We start from the raw sequence: 24,678 nt of genomic DNA on the forward strand, positions 1-24,678 counted from the left end.
AAAGTGGGCGTGGCATATACATCACGACACACATTGTTTCTGCTGCAGTGTGTCCTTTGCCAATAGCTCTCAATCCATAAAACCACCTAATATTTATTTTAAAATAATTATCTTTACACTTATCAGAACTCCAAAATGAATGAGTATATTTACAACTGGCAGAATTAATGATAAGTTTCCTGGCTAGTCCATTTGATACCTCAATGTCTTCATGTAAACTAACTGGCCCTCCACATACATACAGCACACACATTCACATAACACCCCTGTTAGGATGTGTAAATGTAGCAGAATATAACCTAACCTACCGTTTACATGAGTTTTGTTTTGAGATAACTGTGTTATCACTATGTTTTATTTTAATCTTCGAAGCACTAATGGGTGTTTCTCTAGATACTCATGAGTTTGCCAGTATTTCATTGTCTGTAACTTCACACACCACATGCTGAACACAATGTTTCTCTTTATTCAAAATTTTATTACCATGAAACCCACATTTCTTAAAAACACTTCATTTTGGAGTCATACTTTTTGAGAGATTTACCAGTCTATTCGTCACTTTTCCTCGGAAGAACGTTAGCACTTTGATATACAAAGCATGTTTATACTATGAAAAGATACGATACTATTTTTGACTGTGCTACCAATACAAACACATAATTTAACCTTTATAACACAGCAATCCACAGCTTTCTACAGGGTGGTCCATTGATTGTGACCGGGCCAAATATCTCACGAAATAAGCATCAAATGAAAAAACTACAAAGAACGAAATTCGTCTAGCTTGAAGGGAGAAACCAGATAGCGCTATGGTTGGTCTGCTAGATACCGCTGCCATAGGTCAAACTCATATCAACTGCATTTTTTAAAAATAGGAACCCCCATTTTTTATTAGATATTCATGTAGTACGTAAAGAAATATGAATGTTTTAGCTGGACCACTTTTTTCGCTTTGTGATAGATGGGGCTGTAATAGTCAAAAATGGTTCAAATGGCTCTGAGCACTATGGGACTTAACTTCTGAGGTCATCAGTCCCCTAGAACTTAGAACTACTTAAACCTAACTAACCTAAGGACATCACACACATCCATGCCCGAGGCAGGATTCGAACCTGCGACCGTAGCGGTCGCGCGTTTCCAGACTGTAGCGCCTAGCATCGCTCGGCCACTCTAGCCAGCTGCTGTAATAGTCACAAACATATAAGTATGTGGTATCACACAACATTCCGCCAGTGCGGACGGTATTTGCTTCGTGATACATTACCCGTGTTAAAATGTACCGTTTACCAATTGCGGAAAAGGTTGATATCGTGTTGATGTATGGCTATTGTGATCAAAATGCCCAAGGGGCGTGTGCTATGTATGCTGCTCGGTATCCTGGACGACATCATCGAAGTGTCCGGACCATTTGCTGGATAGTTACATTATTTAAGGAAACAGGAAGTGTCCAGCCACATGTGAAACATCAACCACGACCTGCAACAAATGATGATGCCCTAGTAGGTGTTTTAGCTGCTGGGGCAGCTTATCCACACATCAGTAGCAGACAAATTGCGCGAGAATTGGGAATCTCAAAAACATCGGTGTTGAGAATGCTACATCAACATCGATTGCACCCGTACCATATTTCTATGCACCAGGAATTGCATGGCGATGACTTTGGATGTCATGTACAGTTCTGCCACTGGGCATAAGAGAAATTACGGGACGATGAAAGATTTTTTGCATGCGTTCTATTTAGCAATGAAGCATCATTCACCAACAGCGGTAACCTAAACCGCCATAATATTCACTATTGGGCAACGGAAAATCTACGATGGCAGTGACAAGTGGAACAGCAGCGACCTTGGCAGGTTAATGTATGGTGTGGCATTAAGGGAGGAAGGATAATTGGCCCCCATTTTATCGATGGCAATCTAAATGGTGCAATGTATGCTGATTGCCTGAGTAATGTTCTACCAATGTTACTACAAGATGTTTCACTGCATGACAGATTGGCGATGTACTTCCAACATGATGGATGTCCGGCACATAGATTGCGTGCGGTTGAAGCAGTATTGAATAGCATATTTCATGACAGGTGGATTGGTCGTCAAAGCACCATACCATGGCCCGCACGTTCACCGGATCTGACGTCCCCGGATTTCTTTCTGTGGGGAAAGTTGAAGGATATTTGCTATCGTGATCCACCGACAATGCCTGACAACATGCGTCAGTGCATTGTCAATGCATGTGTGAACATTACGGAAGGCGAACTACTCACTGTTGAGAGGAATGTTGTTACACGTATTGCCAAAGGCACTGAGGTTGACAGACATCATTTTGAGCATTTATTGCATTAATGTGGTATTCACAGGTAATCACGCCATAACAACATGCATTCTCGGAAATGATAAGTTCACAAAGGTACATGTATCACATTGGAACAACCGAAATAAAATGTTCAAATGTACCTACGTTCTGTATTTTAATTTAAAAAACCTACCTGTTACCAACTGTTCGTCTAAAATTATGAGCCATATGTTTGTGACTATTACAGCGCCATCTATCACAAAGCGAAAAAAGTGGTCCAACTAAAACATTCATATTTCTTTACGTTGTTGTTGTTGTGGTCTTCAGTCCTTAGACTGGTTTGATGCAGCTCTCCATGCTACTCTATCCTGTGCAAGCTTTTTCATCTCCCAGTACCTACTGCAACCTACATCCTTCTGAATCTGCTTAGTGTATTCATCTCTTGGTCTCCCTCTATGATTTTTACCCTCCACGCTGCCCTCCAATACTAAATTGGTGATCCCTTGATGCCTCAGAACATGTCCTACCAACCGATCCCTTCTTCTGGTCAAGTTCTGCCACAAACTTCTTTTCTCCCCAATCCTATTCAATAATTCCTCATTAGTTATGTGATCTACCCATCTAATCTTCTGCATTCTTCTGTAGCACCACATTTCGAAAGCTTCTATTCTCTTCTTGTCCAAACTATTTATCGTCCATGTTTCACTTCCATACATGGCTACACTCCATACGAATACTTTCAGAAATGACTTCCTGACGCTTAAATCAATACTGGATGTTAACAAATTTCTCTTCTTCAGAAATGCTTTCCTTGCCATTGCCAGCCTACATTTTATATCCTCTCTACTTCGACCATCATCAGTTATTTTGCTCCCAAATAGCAAAACTCCTTTACTACTTTAAGTGCCTCATTTCCTAATCTAATTCCCTCAGCATCACCCGACTTAATTAGACTACATTCCATTATCCTTGTTTTGCTTTTGTTGATGTTCATCTTATATCCTCCTTTCAAGACACTGTCCATTCCATTCAACTGCTCTTCCAAGTCCTTTGCTGTCTCTGACAGAATTACAATGTCATCAACGAACCTCAAAGTTTTTATTTCTTCTCCATGAATTTTAATACCTACTCTGAATTTTTCTTTTGTTTCCTTTACTGCTTGCTCAATATACAGATTGAACAACATCGGGGAGAGGCTACAACCCTGTCTTACTCCCTTCCCAACCACTGCTTCCCTTTCATGTCCCTCGACTCTTATAACTGTTATCTGGTTTCTGTACAAATTGTAAATAGCCTTTCACTCCCTGTATTTTACCCCTGCCACCTTTAGAATTTGAAAGAAAGTATTCCAGTCAACATTGTCAAAAGCTTTCTCTAAGTCTACAAATGCTAGAAACGTCGGTTTGCCTTTTCTTAATCTTTCTTCTAAGATATTACGTATTACACGAATTCGTAATAAAAAATGGGGTTCTTATTTTAAAAAACACAGTTGATATCAGTTTGAGCTATGGCAGTGCCTTATAGCAGGCCAACCATTGCGCCAGCTGGTTTCCCCCTTCGAGCTAGACAAATTTCGTTCTTTGTAGTTTTTTCGTTTGACACTTATTTCGTGAGAAATTTGGCCTGGTCACGATCAATGGTCTACCCTGTATATAAAAAATTACCGATTTTATTAGGTCTTGAAGTAATGCATGTAAAAATTTTAACATTTTCAACTGGTGTAGATTATATTTTAGAAAATAAAATAAAATACTTCCCACGCAAGTTTATAAGTAATATACATATCATTTTATTTGGAAAATTGCAAATTTTATAATCAGATAAAAACCCAAAAAAGTGAAAAAGAATGTTTTCCCCTTCTAACTCCCCTTAAAGTTATGGAAATGTGCAAGCTTTCGGAGCCAGTGGCTTCTTCTTCTGGCAGAAACAATGAAGGGGAAGGAAAAGGGAAGAAAGAAAAGGTTTGTCAAGGTTTAGGAAATGGGGAGAGTTGCAGAAAAGCTGCAGAGAAACCCAGGCCAGGACAGACTTACTGAATGGGATGAGAAATATGTAACTAAACCAGTCCATCTCTCATACCACCAGCAGATGTGAAGTATTCTTGTGATTGGTAGTAAGTCATAAACATTAAATTATTTTCAATGTATGTTCATATGTAATACTGCATGTACCTTTGAGGTATCATTGGGCCCATTGGGAAGAGGATCAAAATTAGGCCACTGCTTTCTAATTATTTGGAGCATTTCATTAAATGAGACCATCTTCCCATCATTCCATTTGTTGCCGCTGAAAGGCATGTACTCAATAAATCTTACATCAACATTTTTCTCTTTTGTTAACTCCACAAAACTGCACACTTCATCTTCATTAAAACCTCGCATTACAACACAATTTATCTGTGGAAGAAAGACACCATTAAAAACTTGGTATCAGATAAAGCATGGTTTAAACAGAGTTTGAAAGACTTTTTGATAGGCAACTCATCCTACTCTATAGATGAATATCTTAACAGTGGCTGTTAGGCCAGCTTAAATAAGAATGTCTGTTAGATTTCAGTTCTGAGAGCACTTTGTCATAACAGTCAAGATTATGTATTTTTGTTTGATAAATTTATTAATAGTGCATAACAATATTTCAGTCTGACAGCGTATCAATTCTGAAAAAAAAAGCTGTTCCAGTTTGTATTGTATTCACCTAGTTTGACAATCTCCTGACAAATGATCAGGGTATTCAAATGTTTTATATTTTTTATGTTATACTTTCTGGCATGTTACTCACCCATGAGAATCATCTCATGTTTTGGGTCTTGGAACAAAAGCTGAATCTAATCTAATCTAACCTACTAAATAATGGTTCTACAAGTCTGTTGTTATATTTGTATACCTCACTGATTCTGTTAAATTAATCTTTTTCTCTCCTTTTGGAGAATGTCTGAATTTATCTTAGCATGCCAAGCTGTTAACCTTCTTAACAATTTACGAAAATTAAACTACATACATCTCCAATCTTTTTCCCCACTCCAACGCACACATCTTTTGCTAAAGGTATTATTTTAACTATTACATTAAATTAAGAAGCTTTCTTGAAACTGTGCTGCCATTTGTGAAACAAAGTTAAAAGTGTTCTCAAGATAAAAGGTCTTCACAAAAGGAGCATTTAGTATTTGTGCAGGTGGTAATACTGACAGCCTTCTTATAAACAAACCCAAATGGTAGAACATCCTGCTTTACACATACATGCAATGGCAGAAAGAAGGAAAAGAGCACACCTTTCATTCAAGCATTGAATATATAAACTGATGAGACAAAACACTATGACCTCCTGTTTGATAATGTGTTTGTCCACTGTTGGAACACAATACAGCAGTGATTTTGTGTGGGACAAGTTCAACAAATTTCAGGTATGTTCCCAGCATTATGTGAGGTATGTTCCCAGCATTATGCAGCACCGCATGTGTAAGCACAGGTCATGTAATTCCCATAAATTGGAGATCAGTGGTTTCTGGGTGCAGAACTGGTATCTGATAGCATCACAGATGTATTCCATCAGATTCAGAAGGGGTGAATTTGATTCTGGCCTCGTGACACTGAAAGTCATATTGTTGAAACATGTCACCTTCATTAGAGACAGGGTGTGGACAGTGCACAATAATGTTCACACAGAACAAAGCTGTTATGGAGCCTTCAGTTACTACCACAGGACCCACAGAAAACCAGGTGAATGTCCTCCATAGCATAATATTGCTCCCACTGGCCTAAGTCTGTAACAAAGTGCACCTTTCAAGCACCAATTCACTCTGTTGACGGTGTATGTGCACAAAACCGTCAAGCAGGTGTAATGCGAAACATGAATGATTCAACCAGATGACACATTTCTATTGATTCACTGCCCAATCTCAATGCTCCTGAGCCACAGAAATTGTAATTCAGCAGTGTTGTCAACATGGGAACATACGGGGGTTGTCAGCAGCAGAGCCCTATGTTTAACAATGTGCAATGAATGGTGTGCTCTGAAATACTCGTGCTTCCACCAGCACTGTGTCATCAGACGTGCCACAGAAATTAGCTTCCTCAGCCGAATGTCATCTTTTTCAAAGGAACCATCCCAGCATTTGTCTTAAATCCTTTAGGGAAATCAAGGAAAACCCAAATTTTGATGGCCCGATGGGACTCGGGTCCGTTGTCCTCTCGAAGGCAGGTCCACTGTCTGACCACTGTGGTGGCATGACCTAGTCTTAATTAAGCCAGAAAATCCTGGGAAATGCTGACATACTTATTGATTTAAGATATAACAATTTAAAACAATCCTTTCATGAATTTCACTACAATTTTCTGCTCTTTTGAAAAAAAAATTCTTTTGACTGTTTTGATGTTGTTTATTATGTTTAAATAATGATGGCAGTCTCTATAAAAGGGCAGTTTGACTTTTAAGTTTAGTTATACTGTTTTAAACTACATCCTTCATCTATTTGTCCACCCAGAAGTGCTATAGGATGTTACTTGAAGACTATGGTGAGGTGGTGGGGAACAGTCATGTGTTGAGAAGGAGGTGCTGCCAGAAATTAAGTGTGTGAGGTGATGTTATTGACACTGCATACAGGGAAAATAAAAATACTCTATTCCATATTCATTTACAATCTACGTCTGGCCCCCATATGGTTTTACTTTTCTCCAATAAGAAAAAAGAAATTGTCAGTAACTGTCTTTATAAGGTCTTAAAAGGAAACAAACAATAGAAAATCTAGGCTGGATTAATGACCATATTATAAAAAAGATACATTGTTATTCACAGTATACAGGAGATGTTAGGTCACAGACAAGTACAACAAAAAGACTACTAAACACGTAAGCTTTCGATCAGAAAGTCTTCTTCCAAAGTGGACAAACACACACACACACACACACACACACACACACACACACACTCACACACACACGCGACCGTTGTTTCTCCCATGATGCGCAGTTGCTCCCAGTCTGGCCCTAGCAGCCAGAGACAGTGGTCATGTATGTGTGATCTGCATTTGCGCGCATGTGTGTGTGTGTGTGTGTGTGTGTGTGTGTGTGTGTGTGTGGGAAGGGGGGGGGGGGTTTGCACCAAAAGCTTACGTGTTTAATAGGTGGTGTATTTTTTTTTTTTTTTCCCCTGCCTGCAACACAACATCTACACTATACAGTGAGTGCCAATCTATCATTTGATAATACTGTCGTTACCACCTTGCCAAGAGGCATATTGTGGAGTAATCCGAAGGGCTCTACTAATTTGTACAAGAGGGAGGAGAGCACAATCTCAATGTAAGTTTTTAGAAAACTGGTATGTGCATTAATTCTGCAAACCTTTCAGAAAGGACATGGTATGCATTTCATTCAGCAAGATGAGTAATAAACAATATTAGCAATACTGCATCAAACTTGTTCACTTTCATCTTTGGATTAAACATTCGATTTCAGAGAGTACAGAATTTGGCAGAATCAAATTTTGGGGATATGTGGAACTGGGACAATGGCATATTTTTTACCCATTCAACAAACTAAGCACTGCTGATTGCTACTTTTATTGTGTCTGCTGCTGCAATGCATATATGAAACTGTAAGTGCAGCATCTGTGATGGAATAAAATGTTATACAAATGAAACAAACAGGCACAGTGAAATAGAGTAGTATGGCTCATCATTTCGGTCTCACAGATTAGCAGGTGTTGACTTGAAAGATAATACTTAAGAAGTTGAATCCAAAGGAGAGGATGTACCGTATTTACTCAAATCTAAGCCGCTCTTTTTTTCCGGTTTTTGTAATCCAAAAAACCACCTGCGGCTTAGATTCGAGTGCAAAGCAAGTGGAAGTTCTGAAAAATGTCGGTAGGTGCTGCCACAACTAACTTCTGCCGTCGAATATATGTAGCGCTACACAGGCATGCTTCGTAGGCACAAAGATAAATACTGGCGCCAAAACCTCTGCGTCAGTAAATAAATTAAAAAAAAAAGGTGGAAGACAATTTTCATACATTATCCAACGAAGTAAATACAAATTCCGTATTGTTCATCTTCGAATGTAGCAGAACTTCAATGTATTACGAAAATCCGACTGGCAAGACTGTTTGGGATGTTTGTCAATATGGCCAACTCTACGTTCTGAATTTTTTCCTACCTGTGAGAAGAGATGGTTGCTAATAGGAACCTGATGAAATGTGAATCACATGCAGTATTCTCTTCATCATAAGAGTAATACAAATATAAACATTTTGCCACGTATTCTTTCGTGTTTGCTGCTATCTTATTTAAATCCTGTCTGCCTAATAAACTACGAAACTAGAGTGAGACAACAGCAAACGCGGAAGAATATACGTATCGTGTCATGTTTATATTCGTATTATTCTTATGCCTAATAGTGATACAGTCAGAAATGAAGCACGGCAACTGACTAGATTTTTAAATCTAAGATGACTCTAATTTCTGTGCAGAATTTGATGTACTAAAGAAGCGGCCGCAAAGATTTTCTAATGGAGAAAAATTTTCGCCTAACTCTCGTTCAGAACATGTTCTATCATACGCAGTCTATTATTTGGTTCTTGTTGATCATTATCAAAGAAAGCAGCAGTGTAAGTAACAAGAAATAGTAGTCTCTTGCCATTGTTCCGCTAATGAGATGATTTCTCTCTCTCTCTCTCTCTCTCTCTCTCTCTCTCTTCTTCTTTTTTTTTTTTTTTTTTTTTTTTTTTTTTTTTTTTTTTTTTTTTTTTTTTTTTTTTTTTAAATTGTAGGCGGCGGTAGCGTGCACAAAGCAAGCCATGCCGCGAGCGATGACAGTCCGCAAACACGCACTATCAGAATGCGACAAACAATGCATGACACAGTACAGTAATGCATTTTCAGCTTAGAGTGACATAAACGCCTATAACAAGGAAAACGACACTTATCAGATCAAAGCAAAATAAGCAATCGATTCAAACCAGACGATGCATGTGAAAAAGGAAGGGCACCAGTATAAATACGGACGGAGCGCCCGACGCATAGCAAAGGCTACCTGGTAAAGCTTAACTGCTAAGCTTACGACTCGAACCAAACTACTGTAGCTGTATCATCAATGATTCGACCTAAGTTGTGTCTCATATTACAATGGACCGACTTTGTTTCGATTTGGAGGTATGGCCTAAAACTTTTCTCTCCCCTTGAACTTCGAGTCTCAAATTTCAGGTGCAGCTTAGATTCAAGAATTTTTTTTTTCCTTCCTTTATTTCGAGTCTCATTTTTCAGGTTTGAGTGCGGCTTAGATTTGAGTAAATACGGTAGGTGGTATTTCAACTAATTCTAACTATGAAATAAAACAAAGTACAGCAGGGAGCTCTGACGAATCAAAGAGCAGCAATGAAGATTCTGATGAATAGTAAAGTATGAGTTAAGAAATAAGATGCTACTGAGATCGTAAATTTTTGTTGTGTTGATGAATCTGTTAACAAACATATTCAAAAATGCACTGAAACATTGGCACATATAGTGTTGGGAGGTGATAAACTGTCATTACTGTTAGAGGAGCTCCGTATTTCTTGCTGTTCTACTCCTACATGACACTGTATCTGAAGGCATAGAATGAATCTTCACTGGCTAGAGAAATGGGTAACACAATTTTACAAGTCTCTGCTGTCATGTAATCTCTTCAGGGAAATCATGACTGTACTAAGATTCGGTTTGTGGTTGACAAGGTCAGAGTCATTAAGAAATGCAAGGCAGCTACCATGTCAGTCCTAGAAGAGAGAGACATAGCAAACTGTCAAAGGATGTACATTCCCGGTGCATATGTTTGTGGTGATGTACTAACCAAGTAATACTGTGTGTCAGGCAGCGCATTACTCAAGAACCATCATGGAAGAATGTGGAGTGGTAATTTATGTAAAAAACAACATATCTTACAATGCATTAGATTTAAAGAGCCATTGTATAGAGCAACAAATTGAAGTATGTGGTGTTGAGATTACTGTAAATGACTTCACGGCTGTAGTGTTAGCACTGTATAGATCTCCCTCAGGGAATTTGAATGTATTTCTTAAGCACTTAGATTCTTCATTATCCATACTGTACTCAAAGCCCAAGAACTTGATAATTTCTGGTGACTTTAATGTTGATTTCCTAAATGAGAGCAATAGTAAAGCTGATTTAGTACATTTAATGGAGTCTTATAATCTGATGGCAATAGTAGATTTCCCAACTCGGGTTACTGTTAACAGTAAAAGTCTGATAGATAATATATTTATAGATAAGTCTACATGGAATGAGATCACTGTACATCCAATCCTTGGCCTTTCTGATCATGGTGGTCAATTGCTTAGGCTCAATTACATCAGTGTGTGCAACAGTTCCGAGCATTCTTGGAAATCTTTTAGGATAATAAATGAACAGGGCCTTAAAAAATTCAATGATAGCCTAAAATAGATAGACTGGAGCCGAGTTTATAGGGAAACAGATGTAAACAAAAAGTACAATTCATTTTTAAATGAATTCATGTCTGTATTTGAGTCCATCTTTCCCAAAAAAGTAGTTAGAAATAGTCATATAGGCAATGCCAAGAAGTCTTGGATCACTACAGGGATAACAACATCTTGTAGAACAAAGAGGATGTTATAAAGTTCTCTCAGGACTTGTAATGATCCAAAGAAACGACAACACTACAAACTTTACTGTAGCATTCTCAAGAAGGTTATAAATAAATCTAAAAATATGTGCATAAAATCAGAAATTGAAAGCTCAGAAAATAAAATTAAAACTATATGGAATGTAATAAAGAGGGAAACTGGCAGGACAACAGGGAACATGTCTCAGGTAGAGATTAAAACAGGGGACAGTATCATTAAGAAACCTGAGTTGGTTGCAGAAATATTTAGTAACCACTTTTTGAGAGCAGCAGAGAAGACAGGCTGTAATGGTTCCATGGAAGAATCATTGTCCCTCCTACAGAAAGCTATTAGCAACAGAATCCCACAGTTATCCTTATCTCCAGTTACTGTAAGCGAAGTCATAAGAGTAATTAGATCATTAAAAAATAAAAATTCTGCTGGTGTGGACAATATTTCTAGTAAAATTCTGAAACACTGTTATAAATTTGTTAGTCCCGTCTTATGCAACATATACAATGCATCCCTACAAGATGGGATTGTCCCTGACAGACTTAAGTTGGCTGTAGTGATTCCTCTCTTTAAAAAAGGGGATAAAAGCATTGTTACAAACTATCGCCCAATATCCCTATTAACTACCTTCTCGAAAATTCTAGAAAAACTCGTGCACAGGAGGATTGTAGACCATCTCAACTACCATAGTATCTTAAGCAAAAATCAGTTTGGTTTTCGTGCCGGTCTTTGTAGTGAACAGGCAATATTCTCTTTCAGCAACCAAGTTCTGGAAGCCATTAACAAAAAAATGTCTCCAGTGGGTATTTTTTGCGATCTTATGAAAGCCTTTGACTGTGTAAACCACCAAATTCTTTGGAAAAAGGCAGAATACTATGGTTTAGGTGGTACTGTTGGCTTGCGGCTACAATCATATCTACAGGATCGGAAGCAGACTGTAATGCTAAATGGCTCTTCTGGAGAACCTGCCTCGTCTGAATGGGGCACGATAACGTGTGGTGTGCCTCAAGGCTCCGTTTTGCGCCCACTGCTTTTCCTCATCTTTATTAATGATCTTCCTCTTTGTTCTGAGACAAACAGCAAATTTACCCTGTTTGCCGATGATACCACAATTCTAATTGACGATTTGATTGATGATGATCTTGAAAAAACTACAAATACTGTTTTTAATGACATCTTAAATTGGTTCTCCTCAAATGGTCTCTCACTCAATGCAGATAAAACTCATTATATGAGGTTCCATACATCACAAAGTAATCCCGATGAAATTGACATAAAATGTAGAGATCAACCAATACAGAAAGTTGAATACACAAAATTCCTGGGTGCTTACATAGACAGTAAATGTAATTGGTCAGTTCACATTCTTCATCTATGTAAAAAACGTAGCTCGGCAACATTTTCATTACGGGTAATTTCTTCAGTGGCTGAAGTTGACTCTATTAAGGTTGCCTACTTTGGCAACTTCCACTCATTGATGTCATATGCTATCATATTCTGGGGGAACCAACCACTTGCAAAAAAAGTTTTCACCATCCAAAAAAAAGCAATCAGAATAATGTGTGGGGTCCATCAAAGACACTCTTGCAGGCACTTGTTTCAGAAGATAGATATCCTAACAACTGCCTCACAGTTTATTTTTTCCTTGCTGACCTTTGTGTGCAAAAATTATTCCATCTACCAAGACAACAGTAAATTCCATGGTTATAACACCAGAAACAAAAACAATCTACATTTAGAAATGAAACGTCTCACTCTGGTACAAAAAGGAGTTTACTACTCCAGCATTAAGTTGTTCAATGCTCTACCACTACATATCAAATGTGTTCATACAGAACTGCCAAAATTTAAACTAGTTCTCAAAGATTACCTGACAGAGAAATCTTATTATACTGTGGATGAATACCTGAAATAAAATGTATACCATCACTAATCTTATTGTGTCTAGAAGTAGTTCAATTGATTTTATTGTGCATTTGGGCATTAGCACACTTTTTGCAACAACAGATGATAGTATGTCTTACTTAAACTATGTACAATTTGCCATTGAATTGCCCTTGTATTTATTGTAAGTTTAAATTGAAACCTGTACAATTTGACACGTTCTATATCCTTGTGATTGACTCACTAACTGGATCTATGGAACAAGAAATAAATAAATAATTAAATAAATAAATAAATACTGAAGTGTGATCCAAGTCGCACAAATATGGCTTTAATAATAACCTCCAAACAATATGCCTCTAAGGACTCAACAAGACACAGAACACTGATGTGCACATTACAAACTAGAATCACACAGAGAGTCAGTCAGCACTGTTCCACACTTATATATGTGCGAGTCATCAGCAGATGGCACGGCAGGGACCGCGCCGCACGCTTGGCTCCCAGAGACGGAATCCAGCAGCCAGCCTGCAATGATCAGTCGGTGACCAATTTAAAGACGCATGTACGGCAACACCACTCTCGGTGCACTCACGCTGACACGTACTAGTAGCACGATACAGCAGTGATGAGTAGTAGTACCCCTCCTGTCTTGCGCGCCTTTTATCTGGCTCTACAATTTACTTTCCTAGACCCACACAAATGCCTGATCCTCCTAATTCAATTTGCTCTGCAGACTATTCAAAATTCATAAAGAAAAAGAAGCCACAATTGCACTTTGTGTGCCAGTTACTTTCCAATACATTGGCACCAGCTGATCTTATTTAAGAATACTCAACTTTCGTAGCCATACTTACAGCACATCCTTTGCTTCCTGGCCTAAATCCAAGTTAACTCCCAGCCCCCCTGCCCCCCCCCCCCCCCACCACACACACACACGCCGCTCCCCCCCCTCTCGCCCCCACCCAAATCAGCTAGTTGTGTGCTGTTATCTCACGTCACACCCTAGTCTATGAGTGCCCAGCTGTCTGTCGCCTGACCCCTCTACCTGCACCCCTAGCTAGCCCACAGATGGCTCCCCACTCTCCCACGAGCCACCAAATGCTTCCCTCCAAACCCCTCCCATCTCTCTCCATCTCTCACATTGCCTCAACCCACCCCATCCTACCCTACTCTAAAGCCCCACCTCACTCCAGAACACTCACCGTGGGCCAGTAAAGAGCTGGCAGTTGAGCGACCACAGCATAAGGAGACATGCGCATGTGTGTGTGTGTGTGTGTGTGTGTGTGTGTGTGTGTGTGTGTGTGTGTGTGTGTGTGCGTGTGCGCGCGCGCATGTTTTCCCTACAGCTAGAAAAAGAAAGTGCATTCTGGAAGCTCGCCAAGCAACGTACCTTTTAGTTTGGAAGGTAGAAGGCGAGGTACTGGTGGAAGTAAAGCTGTGAGGACGGGTCGTGAGTCGTGCATGGATAGCTCAGATGGTAGAGCACTTGCCCACGAAAGGCAAAGGTCCCAAGTTTGACTCTTGGTCCGGCACACAGTTTTAATCTGCCAGGAAGTTTCATATCAGTGCACACTCCACTGCACGGTGAAAATCTCATTCTACATACCTTTTGTTCTTGTGCCTATCGATGAGACAGTGCTTCTGCCTTTTGGTGAGCCATCTCCTTTATTCCTAAATAATTCGTAATTTTCAACAGAAACTTTCCGTACGTTATTATTGCATCCTACATTACAATATGCAATTTCCACAATATGTGGTCATCTGTGAATATAATGGGGGTAACAACTGTAGGAGACCAAAAACTGACTGCAGTAAGCAAGTTCAAGTTATTGTACACTGCAGTAGTTACGCAGAGGTGAAGAGGTTCACACAGGGTAAGCTAGCATGGGCAACTCCATGAAACCAATCTTCAGATGGAAGATCACAACAATAAAAACATTTGATTCAGCATACACCAGACTCCAAACAGCGTACACAACCTGTATGCTCAGAAACACAGAAAATCATATTGGCTCCATCAGCAGCAAACTTCAGCCCGTAATTGTTATGGAACACTGCGGCGATCTTGTTCATTAATATAACCCAAAACTGGGGAGTAATAAGAGAGTATTGATGTAACTTCTTATCAACCTGGTTACCGAAATACATATTAAGAAGACTGGTAAAGTGTTATTTTAAAGGGGTCACTCCAAAGTGCCACGAAAGTATTTGAGCAATGTATAAAATTAGAGAATCAGTGCACAATATTGAAAGCCTATATACACTATCTATATCTGCATGACTAGTCTGTAATTCACAATTAAATGCTGGCAGAGGGTTCAGAGAACCACCCTCAACCTATTTATCTACCATTCCACCCCCCTACAGCATTTGAGGAAAACCAAACACTTCAATATTTCCGTACAAGCTCTGATTCCTCTTATTTTATTACAATGATCATTTCTCCCTCTACATCTACATCTACATCTACATTGATACTCCGCAAGCCACCCAACGGTGTGTGGCGGAGGGCACTTTACGTGCCACTGTCATTACCTCCCTTTCCTGTTCCAGTCGCGTATGGTTCGCGGGAAGAACGACTGTCTGAAAGCCTCCGTGCGCGCTCTAATCTCTCTAATTTTACATTCGTGATCTCCTCGGGAAGTATAAGTAGGGGGAAGCAATATATTCGATACCTCATCCAGAAACGCACCCCCTCGAAACCTGGCGAGCAAGCTACACCGCGATGCAGAGCGCCTCTCTTGCAGAGTCTGCCACTTGAGTTTATTAAACAGCTCCGTAACGCTATCACGGTTACCAAATAACCCAGTGACGAAACGCGCCGCTCTTCTTTGGATCTTCTCTATCTCCTCCGTCAACCCGACCTGGTACGGATCCCACACTGATGAGCAATACTCAAGTATAGGTCGAACGAGTGTTTTGTAAGCCACCTCCTTTGTTGATGGACTACATTTTCTAAGCACTCTCCCAATGAATCTCAACCTGGTACCCGCCTTACCAACAATTAGTTTTATATGATCATTCCACTTCAAATCGTTCCGTACGCATACTCCCAGATATTTTACAGAAGTAACTGCTACCAGTGTTTGTTCCGCTATCATATAATCATACAATAAAGGATCCTTCTTTCTATGTATTCGCAATACATTACATTTGTCTATGTTAAGGGTCAGTTGCCACTCCCTGCACCAAGTGCCTATCCGCTGCAGATCTTCCTGTATTTCGCTACAATTTTCTAATGCAGCAACTTCCCTGTATACTACAGCATCATCCGCGAAAAGCCGCATGGAACTTCCGACACTATCTACTAAGTCATTTATATATATTGTGAAAAGCAATGGTCCCATAACACTCCCCTGTGGCACGCCAGAGGTTACTTTAACGTCTGTAGACGTCTCTCCATTGATAACAACATGCTGTGTTCTGTTTGCCAAAAACTTCTCAATCCAGCCACACAGCTGGTCTGATATTCCGTAGGCTCTTACTTTGCTTATCAGGCGACAGTGCGGAACTGTATCGAACGCCTTCCGGAAGTCAAGAAAAATAGCATCTACCTGGGAGCCTGTATCTAATATTTTCTGGGTCTCATGAACAAATAAGGCGAGTTGGGTCTCACACGATCGCTGTTTCCGGAATCCATGTTGATTCCTACATAGTAGATTCTGGGTTTCCAGAAATGACATGATACGCGAGCAAAAAACATGTTCTAAAATTCTACAAGAGATCGACGTAAGAGATATAGGTCTATAGTTTTGCGCATCTGCTCGACGACCCTTCTTGAAGACTGGGACTATCTGTGCTCTTTTCCAATCATTTGGAACCTTCCGTTCCTCTAGAGACTTGCGGTACACGGCTGTTAGAAGGGGGGCAAGTTCTTTCGCGTACTCTGTGTAGAATCGAATTGGTATCCCGTCAGGTCCAGTGGACTTTCCTCTATTGAGTGATTCCAGTTGCTTTTCTATTCCTTGGACACTTATTTCGATGTCAGCCATTTTTTCGTTTGTGCGAGGATTTAGAGAAGGAACCGCAGTGCGGTCTTCCTCTGTGAAACAGCTTTGGAAAAAGGTGTTTAGTATTTCAGCTTTACGCGTGTCATCCTCTGTTTCAATGCCATCATCATCCCATAGTGTCTGGATATGCTGTTTCGAGCCACTTACTGATTTAACGTAAGACCAGAACTTCCTAGGATTTTCTGTCAAGTCGGTACATAGAATTTTACTTTCGAATTCAATGAACGCTTCACGCATAGCCCTCCTTACGCTAACTTTGACATCGTTTAGCTTCTGTTTGTCTGAGAGGTTTTGGCTGCGTTTAAACTTGGAGTGGAGCTCTCTTTGCTTTCGCAGTAGTTTCCTAACTTTGTTGTTGTACCACGGTGGGTTTTTCCCGTCCCTCACAGTTTTACTCGGCACGTACCTGTCTAAAACGCATTTTACGATTGCCTTGAACTTTTTCCATAAACACTCAACATTGTCAGTGTCGGAACAGAAATTTTCGTTTTGATCTGTTAGGTAGTCTGAAATCTGCCTTCTATTACTCTTGCTAAACAGATAAACCTTCCTCCCTATGTAAGAGGGCTCTAACAAAATATTTTCACATTCGGAGGAGGAAGTTGATGATTGAAATTTTAAGAACCTGCTCCAGCAAAATGCTTTTGCTTTAATGACTGCCACCCCAATTCACATGCGATATCTGTGGCATGCACTTTCCTGTTTCCCAATAAAACAAAATGAGCTGCCCTTCTTTGAACTTTTAAATGATGTCCTCTGTCAGTCCTATCTGGTAAGGATCCCACACCATGCAGAATACTCCAAAAGAGGACAGACAAGTATAGTTGTAGATAGTCTCTTTAGTAATCCTAATCTTCTAAATGTTTTACTATTAAATCACAGTCTTTTGTTTGCTTTCCCACCGCATTATCTATGTGAGCATTCCAATTTAAGTTATTTGTAAATGTAATTCCTAAGTATTCAGTAGACTTCACAGCCTTTAGATCTGCGTGAATTATCATGTAACCAAAATTTAGTAGATGCCTTTTACTACTCAAGCGGATGACATAACAATTTTTATTATTTAAGGTCAGTTACCACTTTTTGCATCATATGGATAGGTAGCCTAAATCATTTTGCAGTTCATTTTGATCATCTGATCACTTTACAAGACAGTAAATGATTTGCAAGACTGTAAATGATAGCATCATCTAAGAGGACTGCTCAGATTCTCTCTTAAATTGTTAATGTAGATCGGCAACAGCAGGTGGTCTGTAACACTTCTGTTTTACTTGACGATTTTCCATCAATTTTTCTGACAGGAAACCACACATCCAGTTGCACAACTGAGACAATACTCCCTAGGCACACAATATGATTAGAAAATGCTTGTGAGGAACTGTTTCAAAAAGTCTTCTGGAAATCTACAAATATGGAATCAATTTGAGATCCTCAGTCGACAGCACTTATTACTTTGTGTGACTAAAGAGCTAGCTGTGTTTTAAAAGGTCGATATTTCTGAATCTATCTTGGCTATTTATCAATGAATCATTATCTTTGAGATAATTCATAATATTCAAACACAATATATGTTCCAAAATCCTAATGCAAATCAACATTAGTGATATGAGTCTGTTATTTAGTAGATTACTCCTCTTTTCTTTCTTGAGCATTGGTGTGACCTGAGCAACTTTTCAGTCTCTAGGTATGGATCTTTATCAAATGAGTGGCTATATATGATTTCTAATGGAGCTATTGTATCAGCATTCTCTGAAAGAAACATAACTGCTTTATGACACTGAGGAGAGCTACTACTAAGTTACTCACAGTTGCAGTTGTTCTTGATTTGAATACTGCAATATTTACTTTGTTGTCTTTGGTGAAGAAATTTCAGAAATCCGTGTTTAGTAACCCTGCTTTAGTAGCACTGTCATCAGTAACATTACCACAGCTATTGCGCAGTGAAGGTATTGGTTGTGTCTTGCTATTGGTGTACTACACATGCAACCAGAACCTCTTTGGATTTTCTTCCAGATTTCAAAACGAAGTTTCACTATGGGAACTATTAAACACATCTTGCACTGAAACCCACCCTAAGTTTCGAGCTTCAGTAAAACATCGCTAATCTTGGAGATTTTGCATTCTTTTAAACTTTGACATGCTTTTTTTCATTGCTTCTGCAGCTGAGTTTTGACATATTTTGTGCACCACCCTTTTAATTTATTTGGTATCCTTCCAATTTATTTGGTATATATCTCTTAATTTATGTTGATACTATGTATCTGAATTTAAACCATGTCTGGTCTACACTTACATAGTCAGACTTAAAGGAGTAGAGACTTAGTAGAGACCGTCTCCTTGGAAGGCATCAAGTTAATTTTTATCTGCTTTCTCATTAAATGCCCTATTGTGTAGGGCTGAAAATTAATAGAGATAAGGCAAACAGAATGTGCAAAGTAAGTGGAAATTACTCGTCTCTTCCCTGATTACAGTGCAATAGAAGATACTACAAGATGTTGACAGATTTCCATATCTCGGTAGCTTTATATGTAATAATGAGGTCACAGATGCAGAAATCACCAGCAGAACTGGAAAATCAGTCCATATGGCAATTAGGTCTGTAATATGTCAACAAATCTTTGACTGTACTCCTTTATCGTTTATATGTGTGAGACTTGGGAAATGTCAGTAAAATCAGCACACAGTCTCCATATTTTTCACCAACAATGCTAGAGATGAATTCTGAAGATGTTAACCCAACCAAGTTACAAACGATGAAGTGCTGAGAATACGACGTCTAGACAGCCTGCACAAAATTATTGTTGAAAGAAGACTGAAGATTGCAGGTTATGTTCTACACATGTAAGGTGGAAGAATCCCAAAATCAACACTGTTGTGGAAATCAATGGACAGATACAGATGTACGGGAAGACCTTTTAACACTTGGAACTTTTGCAATGAATCTTCAATACATGGACACAAACTTGGAGGAAGGTGAGAACTTGGCAGCTGATCGAGTGAACTAGTGGAAACCAGTTCCTTGTATGGTACACAGCAAATCTGAGTAAGTTAGTAAGTAAGTAAGTAAGTAAGTAAAGTAAGTACAACTGGGGATTTTGCAAAACTGTTGGATGATCCATATTATTGTCTATATTTGACACTCTTGGACTTCAACCTTTTCCTTGATGTGTATTCTTCAAATTGTGAGTTTTATGAGAAAGGTGATAGGTACTTACCAATCAGCATTCCCTCACACGAACTGACATTGTCTCTTTGTAAATTCTACTGTGCTAACAATTATCTACTGAGAATCCTCGACTAGGTCTCCGCAGCTCAAATGAGCCAGTTTCTTTTAAATTTCTGTCTTTGGCTATAATTGTCTTCCAAGTATGGTGACACAACATCCTGTCATGAAACTTTTGCCTTTACATTTGTTTACTTTTCTGGACTCTGCCTTTTTCTGCACTGTGCACTAAATACACTATGTGATTAACGCCCAATCTCCAACAGCCAATCGTGAACTGTAAACAGTTGTAAACTCTACCAGGGCACATAACAAACAATTAACATTTGTGTTTTAGTGTTCTAAGCTGTGAGGTCATCAGCGGACAAATAATTTAGTACCTATTCCTGGACAGCCGGAGTGGCCGTGCGGTTCTAGGCGCTACAGTCTGGAACCGAATGACCGCTACGTTCACAGGTTCGAATCCTGCCTCAGGCATGGATGTGTGTGATGTCCTTAGGTTAGTTAGGTTTAATTAGTTCTAAGTTCTAGGCGACTGATGACCTCAGAAGTTAAGTCGCATAGTGCTCAGAGCCATTTGAACCTATTCCTGACGTGCTGTTGTTTGGAACAACAACTGACATGATCCAAAATATTACTTTCTTTTATTATAGCTTCACTTTTATTTTGTCTAATGATTACTAATTTCAGTATCAAATTCCATCATCAAGCCACTATATGATCAGAAAGCATAGTGTATTGTTAAAATATTGTTTAATAAACAGATTACCATTATATCATCATTCCTTAAAGTAATGTCCAAAGTGGAAGGGCAGATGATTAATTTTGAGTATATACAAAAGTCAGAGTACTGAACCGGATATGAAAGAAGGAAAACCAGAAGGGCAGTGAGAGACGGGTGCCTTCTATCACCTTACTTCCTTAATATGTTCATCAAGGAAGTAATAACAACAACAAAGAAAAGATGACAAGAATCGAAAGGTAATTTCTGGAATACTCCAAGGAAATGCGATAGGACCATTACATTTACAATGTATATAAATGATCCAGTAGAAAGTGTCAGAGGCTCCTTAATATTGTTCACAGATACTACACTTGTCCATCAGAAAGTAGCAACAACAGAAGACAGTATCAATTTGCACAATGACCTGCAGCGGATTGGTGAATGATGCAGGCTCTGGCAGTTGACCCTGCACATAAATAAATGTAACATATCACACACACACACACACACACACACACACACACACACACCACACACACACACACACACACAGGAAAAGAAATCCAATACTGTCAATACTGTACAACTACACTATTAATGACAAATTGCTGGAAACAGAATCTACCATAAAATATCTAGAAGTAACTATCCAGAGCAACCTTAAAGAGGAATGACCACATAAAACAGCAATAGAAAAGCAGATGCCAGACTAAGATTCACAGGAAGAATCTAAGTGAATGTAAATTACCTCTGTGTCCTTACCCAGTAGGACTGACAGAAGAGAGAAAGAAGATCCAATGAAGTGCGGAGTGTTTTGTCACAGGATCATTTATTCGCTGTGACATCATTACAGATATGCTCAGCAACTCCAGTGGTAGATGCCATAAGAGAGCAGTTGTCCATCACGGAAAGATTTACTACCCAAATTTCGAGAGAGTAGTTTCCGAGAAGAGTCTGACAACATAATAGTTTCTCTCATATACAATTCACGAAATGATCACGAGAAGAAAATTCGAGAAGTTAAGAGATAATACAGAAGCGTACTGACAGTCATTCTTCCCAAGCACTGTTCACAAGTGGAACAAGGCAGAGGGGATCAGTTGGTGGCATGAGACGTACACCCTGCCACACACAGTTAAGTGGTTTTTGGAGTATGATGTCGATATGGGAACTTAATTGCATGCATATACACTGCAGATTGACGACATCACAATAGTAAATCAGATTAGGAACTAAATAAAATGTTTCAGGCCTTAAATCAAGAAGTGGTAAAACTAAAGCTAAAAATGAATACAAAGAAGACAAAAGTAATGGCTACAGACAAGAAAGGAGGTGGAGGTAGGACTGACACAAGAACAGGCAATGAGCAACTCAAGAAAGGAACTGAAATTCACTATCTCAGTAGCATTTTGCAAGAAAACAATCAATATTTCAAGGCATTCAAGAAAAGAAAAGCACAGGTGAAGAGTTCCTTCCAAAATAAGAAGAAGCTGCAACTGAATAAACATATCAGCTTCCACATTAAGAAAATATTTGTAAAGACCTTTGTGTGGAGTGTTCTGACACACAGATGCAAAATCTGTACATTAGAAAAGCCAAAGGAAGCTCACCTCAAACCTGCTGAAATGTGGTTCTGGAGGAGAAGTACAAGAACTAGCTGCATTGACAGAAAAATTAAAGGAAATAGGAGAGAAGAAAGAACCACTGAAAGTTATAGGCCAGGGCAAAGCAAAATACACTGGACACTTAACTGGAGACGATAATCTTTTAAAAAACATTTCTGAAGGCAAGATCGTAGGTAAGAAAACAAGGGGATGACTGAGAACATCCTACTTAAACAATATGATCAATGAATGGGATTTTCTTCACACATGGAGATGAAGACAACTGCTGAAGAGAGGAAGCTGTGGCTGCAGAGACAAAGTTTAACCTTTTGGAAGAGTAAGGACAAACTAATACAAAATATGAGTCTGCATGGTAGCTACATATGGAATAAATGACAACTTCTTGTGTGCAGTCATCATGTCACTTACCCCAGTAGGTGTCTTATCTACTAAAAGTAAAGGTCACTGTTGTGCTTTCAATAGATGTGAACTGCACCCTGAAAATGGTATGTCTAGTTTGCAGTTGTACAGAAGCTTTTTATTTTGCAAAATGGTTCAAATGGCTCTAAGCAGTATGGGACTTAACGTCTGAGGTCATCAGTCCCCCAGACTTAGAACTACTTAAACCTAACTAACCTAAGGACATCCCTGCCTGAGACAGGATTCGAACCCGCGACCGTAGCAGCAGCACGGTTCCGGACTGAAGTGCCTAGAACCGCTTGGCCACAGTGGTCAGCTTTTATTCTGCAAAGAAATTTTTGATAATAAGATGAACTGATGCTGGTACTTGCTACTGAAACCAGTAGTACTTAGACACAACAAAAGTGTGACTACAGAATTAAGAATAATTTTTCCAAACAATCGAGTATTTTTTCAAAACAACACCACAATAGAGGAAATTCATTTTAAACTAAAGACACAAAAGAAAAAAAGAGAAACTGTAAAGATCTTGAGTCTCATAAGACTCTCTTGGGAGGAAAATATAAGATATTTAATTGGTAAATTTGCAAGGCATACTTTTTTATGTTGTATAAACTATGAAACTGTTAGCATCGTCAGCTAAAATTTACTTCTTCTGTCTTAATATACCTTCCTTCACTTACAGCTGCAGTGTGGAGACAGGGGTGAGGGTGGGAGCGGTGATGGGGGCGAGGGTGAGGGCGTACTGCTTTAAAATGGTGATTCTTGTATTGATATTCTTAACAACAGATTTATATCTTTTGCTTATGAAAGTCTGCATGCGATGACAGCTGCACTAGTAATACCTTCACAGGGTCGTATTCAAGTTGCAAGGCTAGATCTATGCCAGCCATGACATGCTCCCAGCCTTTCCTCCTCGTGATCTGGTTGTAGCGTTGGGACTGCAGGGTGTCTAAGCTGATGTTCAGACCGTCAAGCCCTGCCCTCTGCAAGGCAACCAGCTGTCTTGTCAACATGAGGTCATCGGTTGTCATTAAGACACTTTCGAGATCTTTTATTTTCTTCAAGGCACCTGTGAAACAGCAAATTATTCTAAAGAAACTGAAACAAATAATTTGTAACATTGCTGCTGCATATGAAACAAACCTCCAGTTGATAAATTGAAAATACAAATTCCTTAAAAGTTAACTGTACATTTGCCCTAATACAAACAGATAAGAAGGGTTAATAAACTGAATTGAAGAATGCAAGTTAAGATAGCAATGAAAAAATAATTAGAGGCATGAGATCACCTACTGCAACAGGGAAATGGGAATCAATATGAACCATTACCCAGCTACTGTCAACTGATTCCATGTCTCCATGCACACTGTATAAACCACTGTGGGTTGTACGACAAAGTACATTGTTGTACCACACATTATGGTTTTTCCCCATTCAATGCTCATGTGGAGTGTGGGAAGAATGATTCTTTAAATGGTTCTGTGCATGTTGTAATTAATCTTGCCTTCATGGTCCCTATAGGAGTGATACATATGCGGTTATTGTATAATCCCTAAATACCTCACTTAATACAGGTTCCTGAAATTTCATAAGTTGGGTTTTGTCATATATTTGGCGTCTATCTTCACTTGTCTGGCATTTCCAATTTGTAGTAGCTTCTTGATGCTCTCCCATGCATCAAATAAATCTATGATCAATCATGCTACACTATTTTGTATACATTCAATGTCTGCCATTAGCCTTATTTGTTATGGGTCATACTTAAGCAATATTCTAGAATGGGCCACACAAGTATTTTGTAAGCAATGTCCTCTATAGACTGATTACATTTTCCAGTATCTTACCAATGAATTGAAGTCTGCATTCTGCTTTGCCTACAAGTGAGTCTATGTCACCATT

The 24,678-nt window shown here is 39.1% G+C and overlaps 1 protein-coding gene across 1 annotated transcript in view; it reads right to left on the minus strand.

Annotated features, from left to right (window-relative positions):
* LOC124722835 (molybdenum cofactor biosynthesis protein moc-5-like) overlaps positions 1-24,678 on the minus strand; it is a 46,555-nt gene that overhangs the window by 16,992 nt on the left and 4,885 nt on the right. The window contains exon 4 of the mRNA XM_047247956.1: positions 4,464-4,688. Within this exon, the coding sequence (XP_047103912.1) occupies positions 4,464-4,688 (225 nt within the window). The remainder of the gene's footprint in view (positions 1-4,463; positions 4,689-24,678) is intronic.

This window comes from Schistocerca piceifrons, chromosome X, assembly GCF_021461385.2.
Source record: "Schistocerca piceifrons isolate TAMUIC-IGC-003096 chromosome X, iqSchPice1.1, whole genome shotgun sequence".
Taxonomy (NCBI): domain Eukaryota; kingdom Metazoa; phylum Arthropoda; class Insecta; order Orthoptera; family Acrididae; genus Schistocerca; species Schistocerca piceifrons.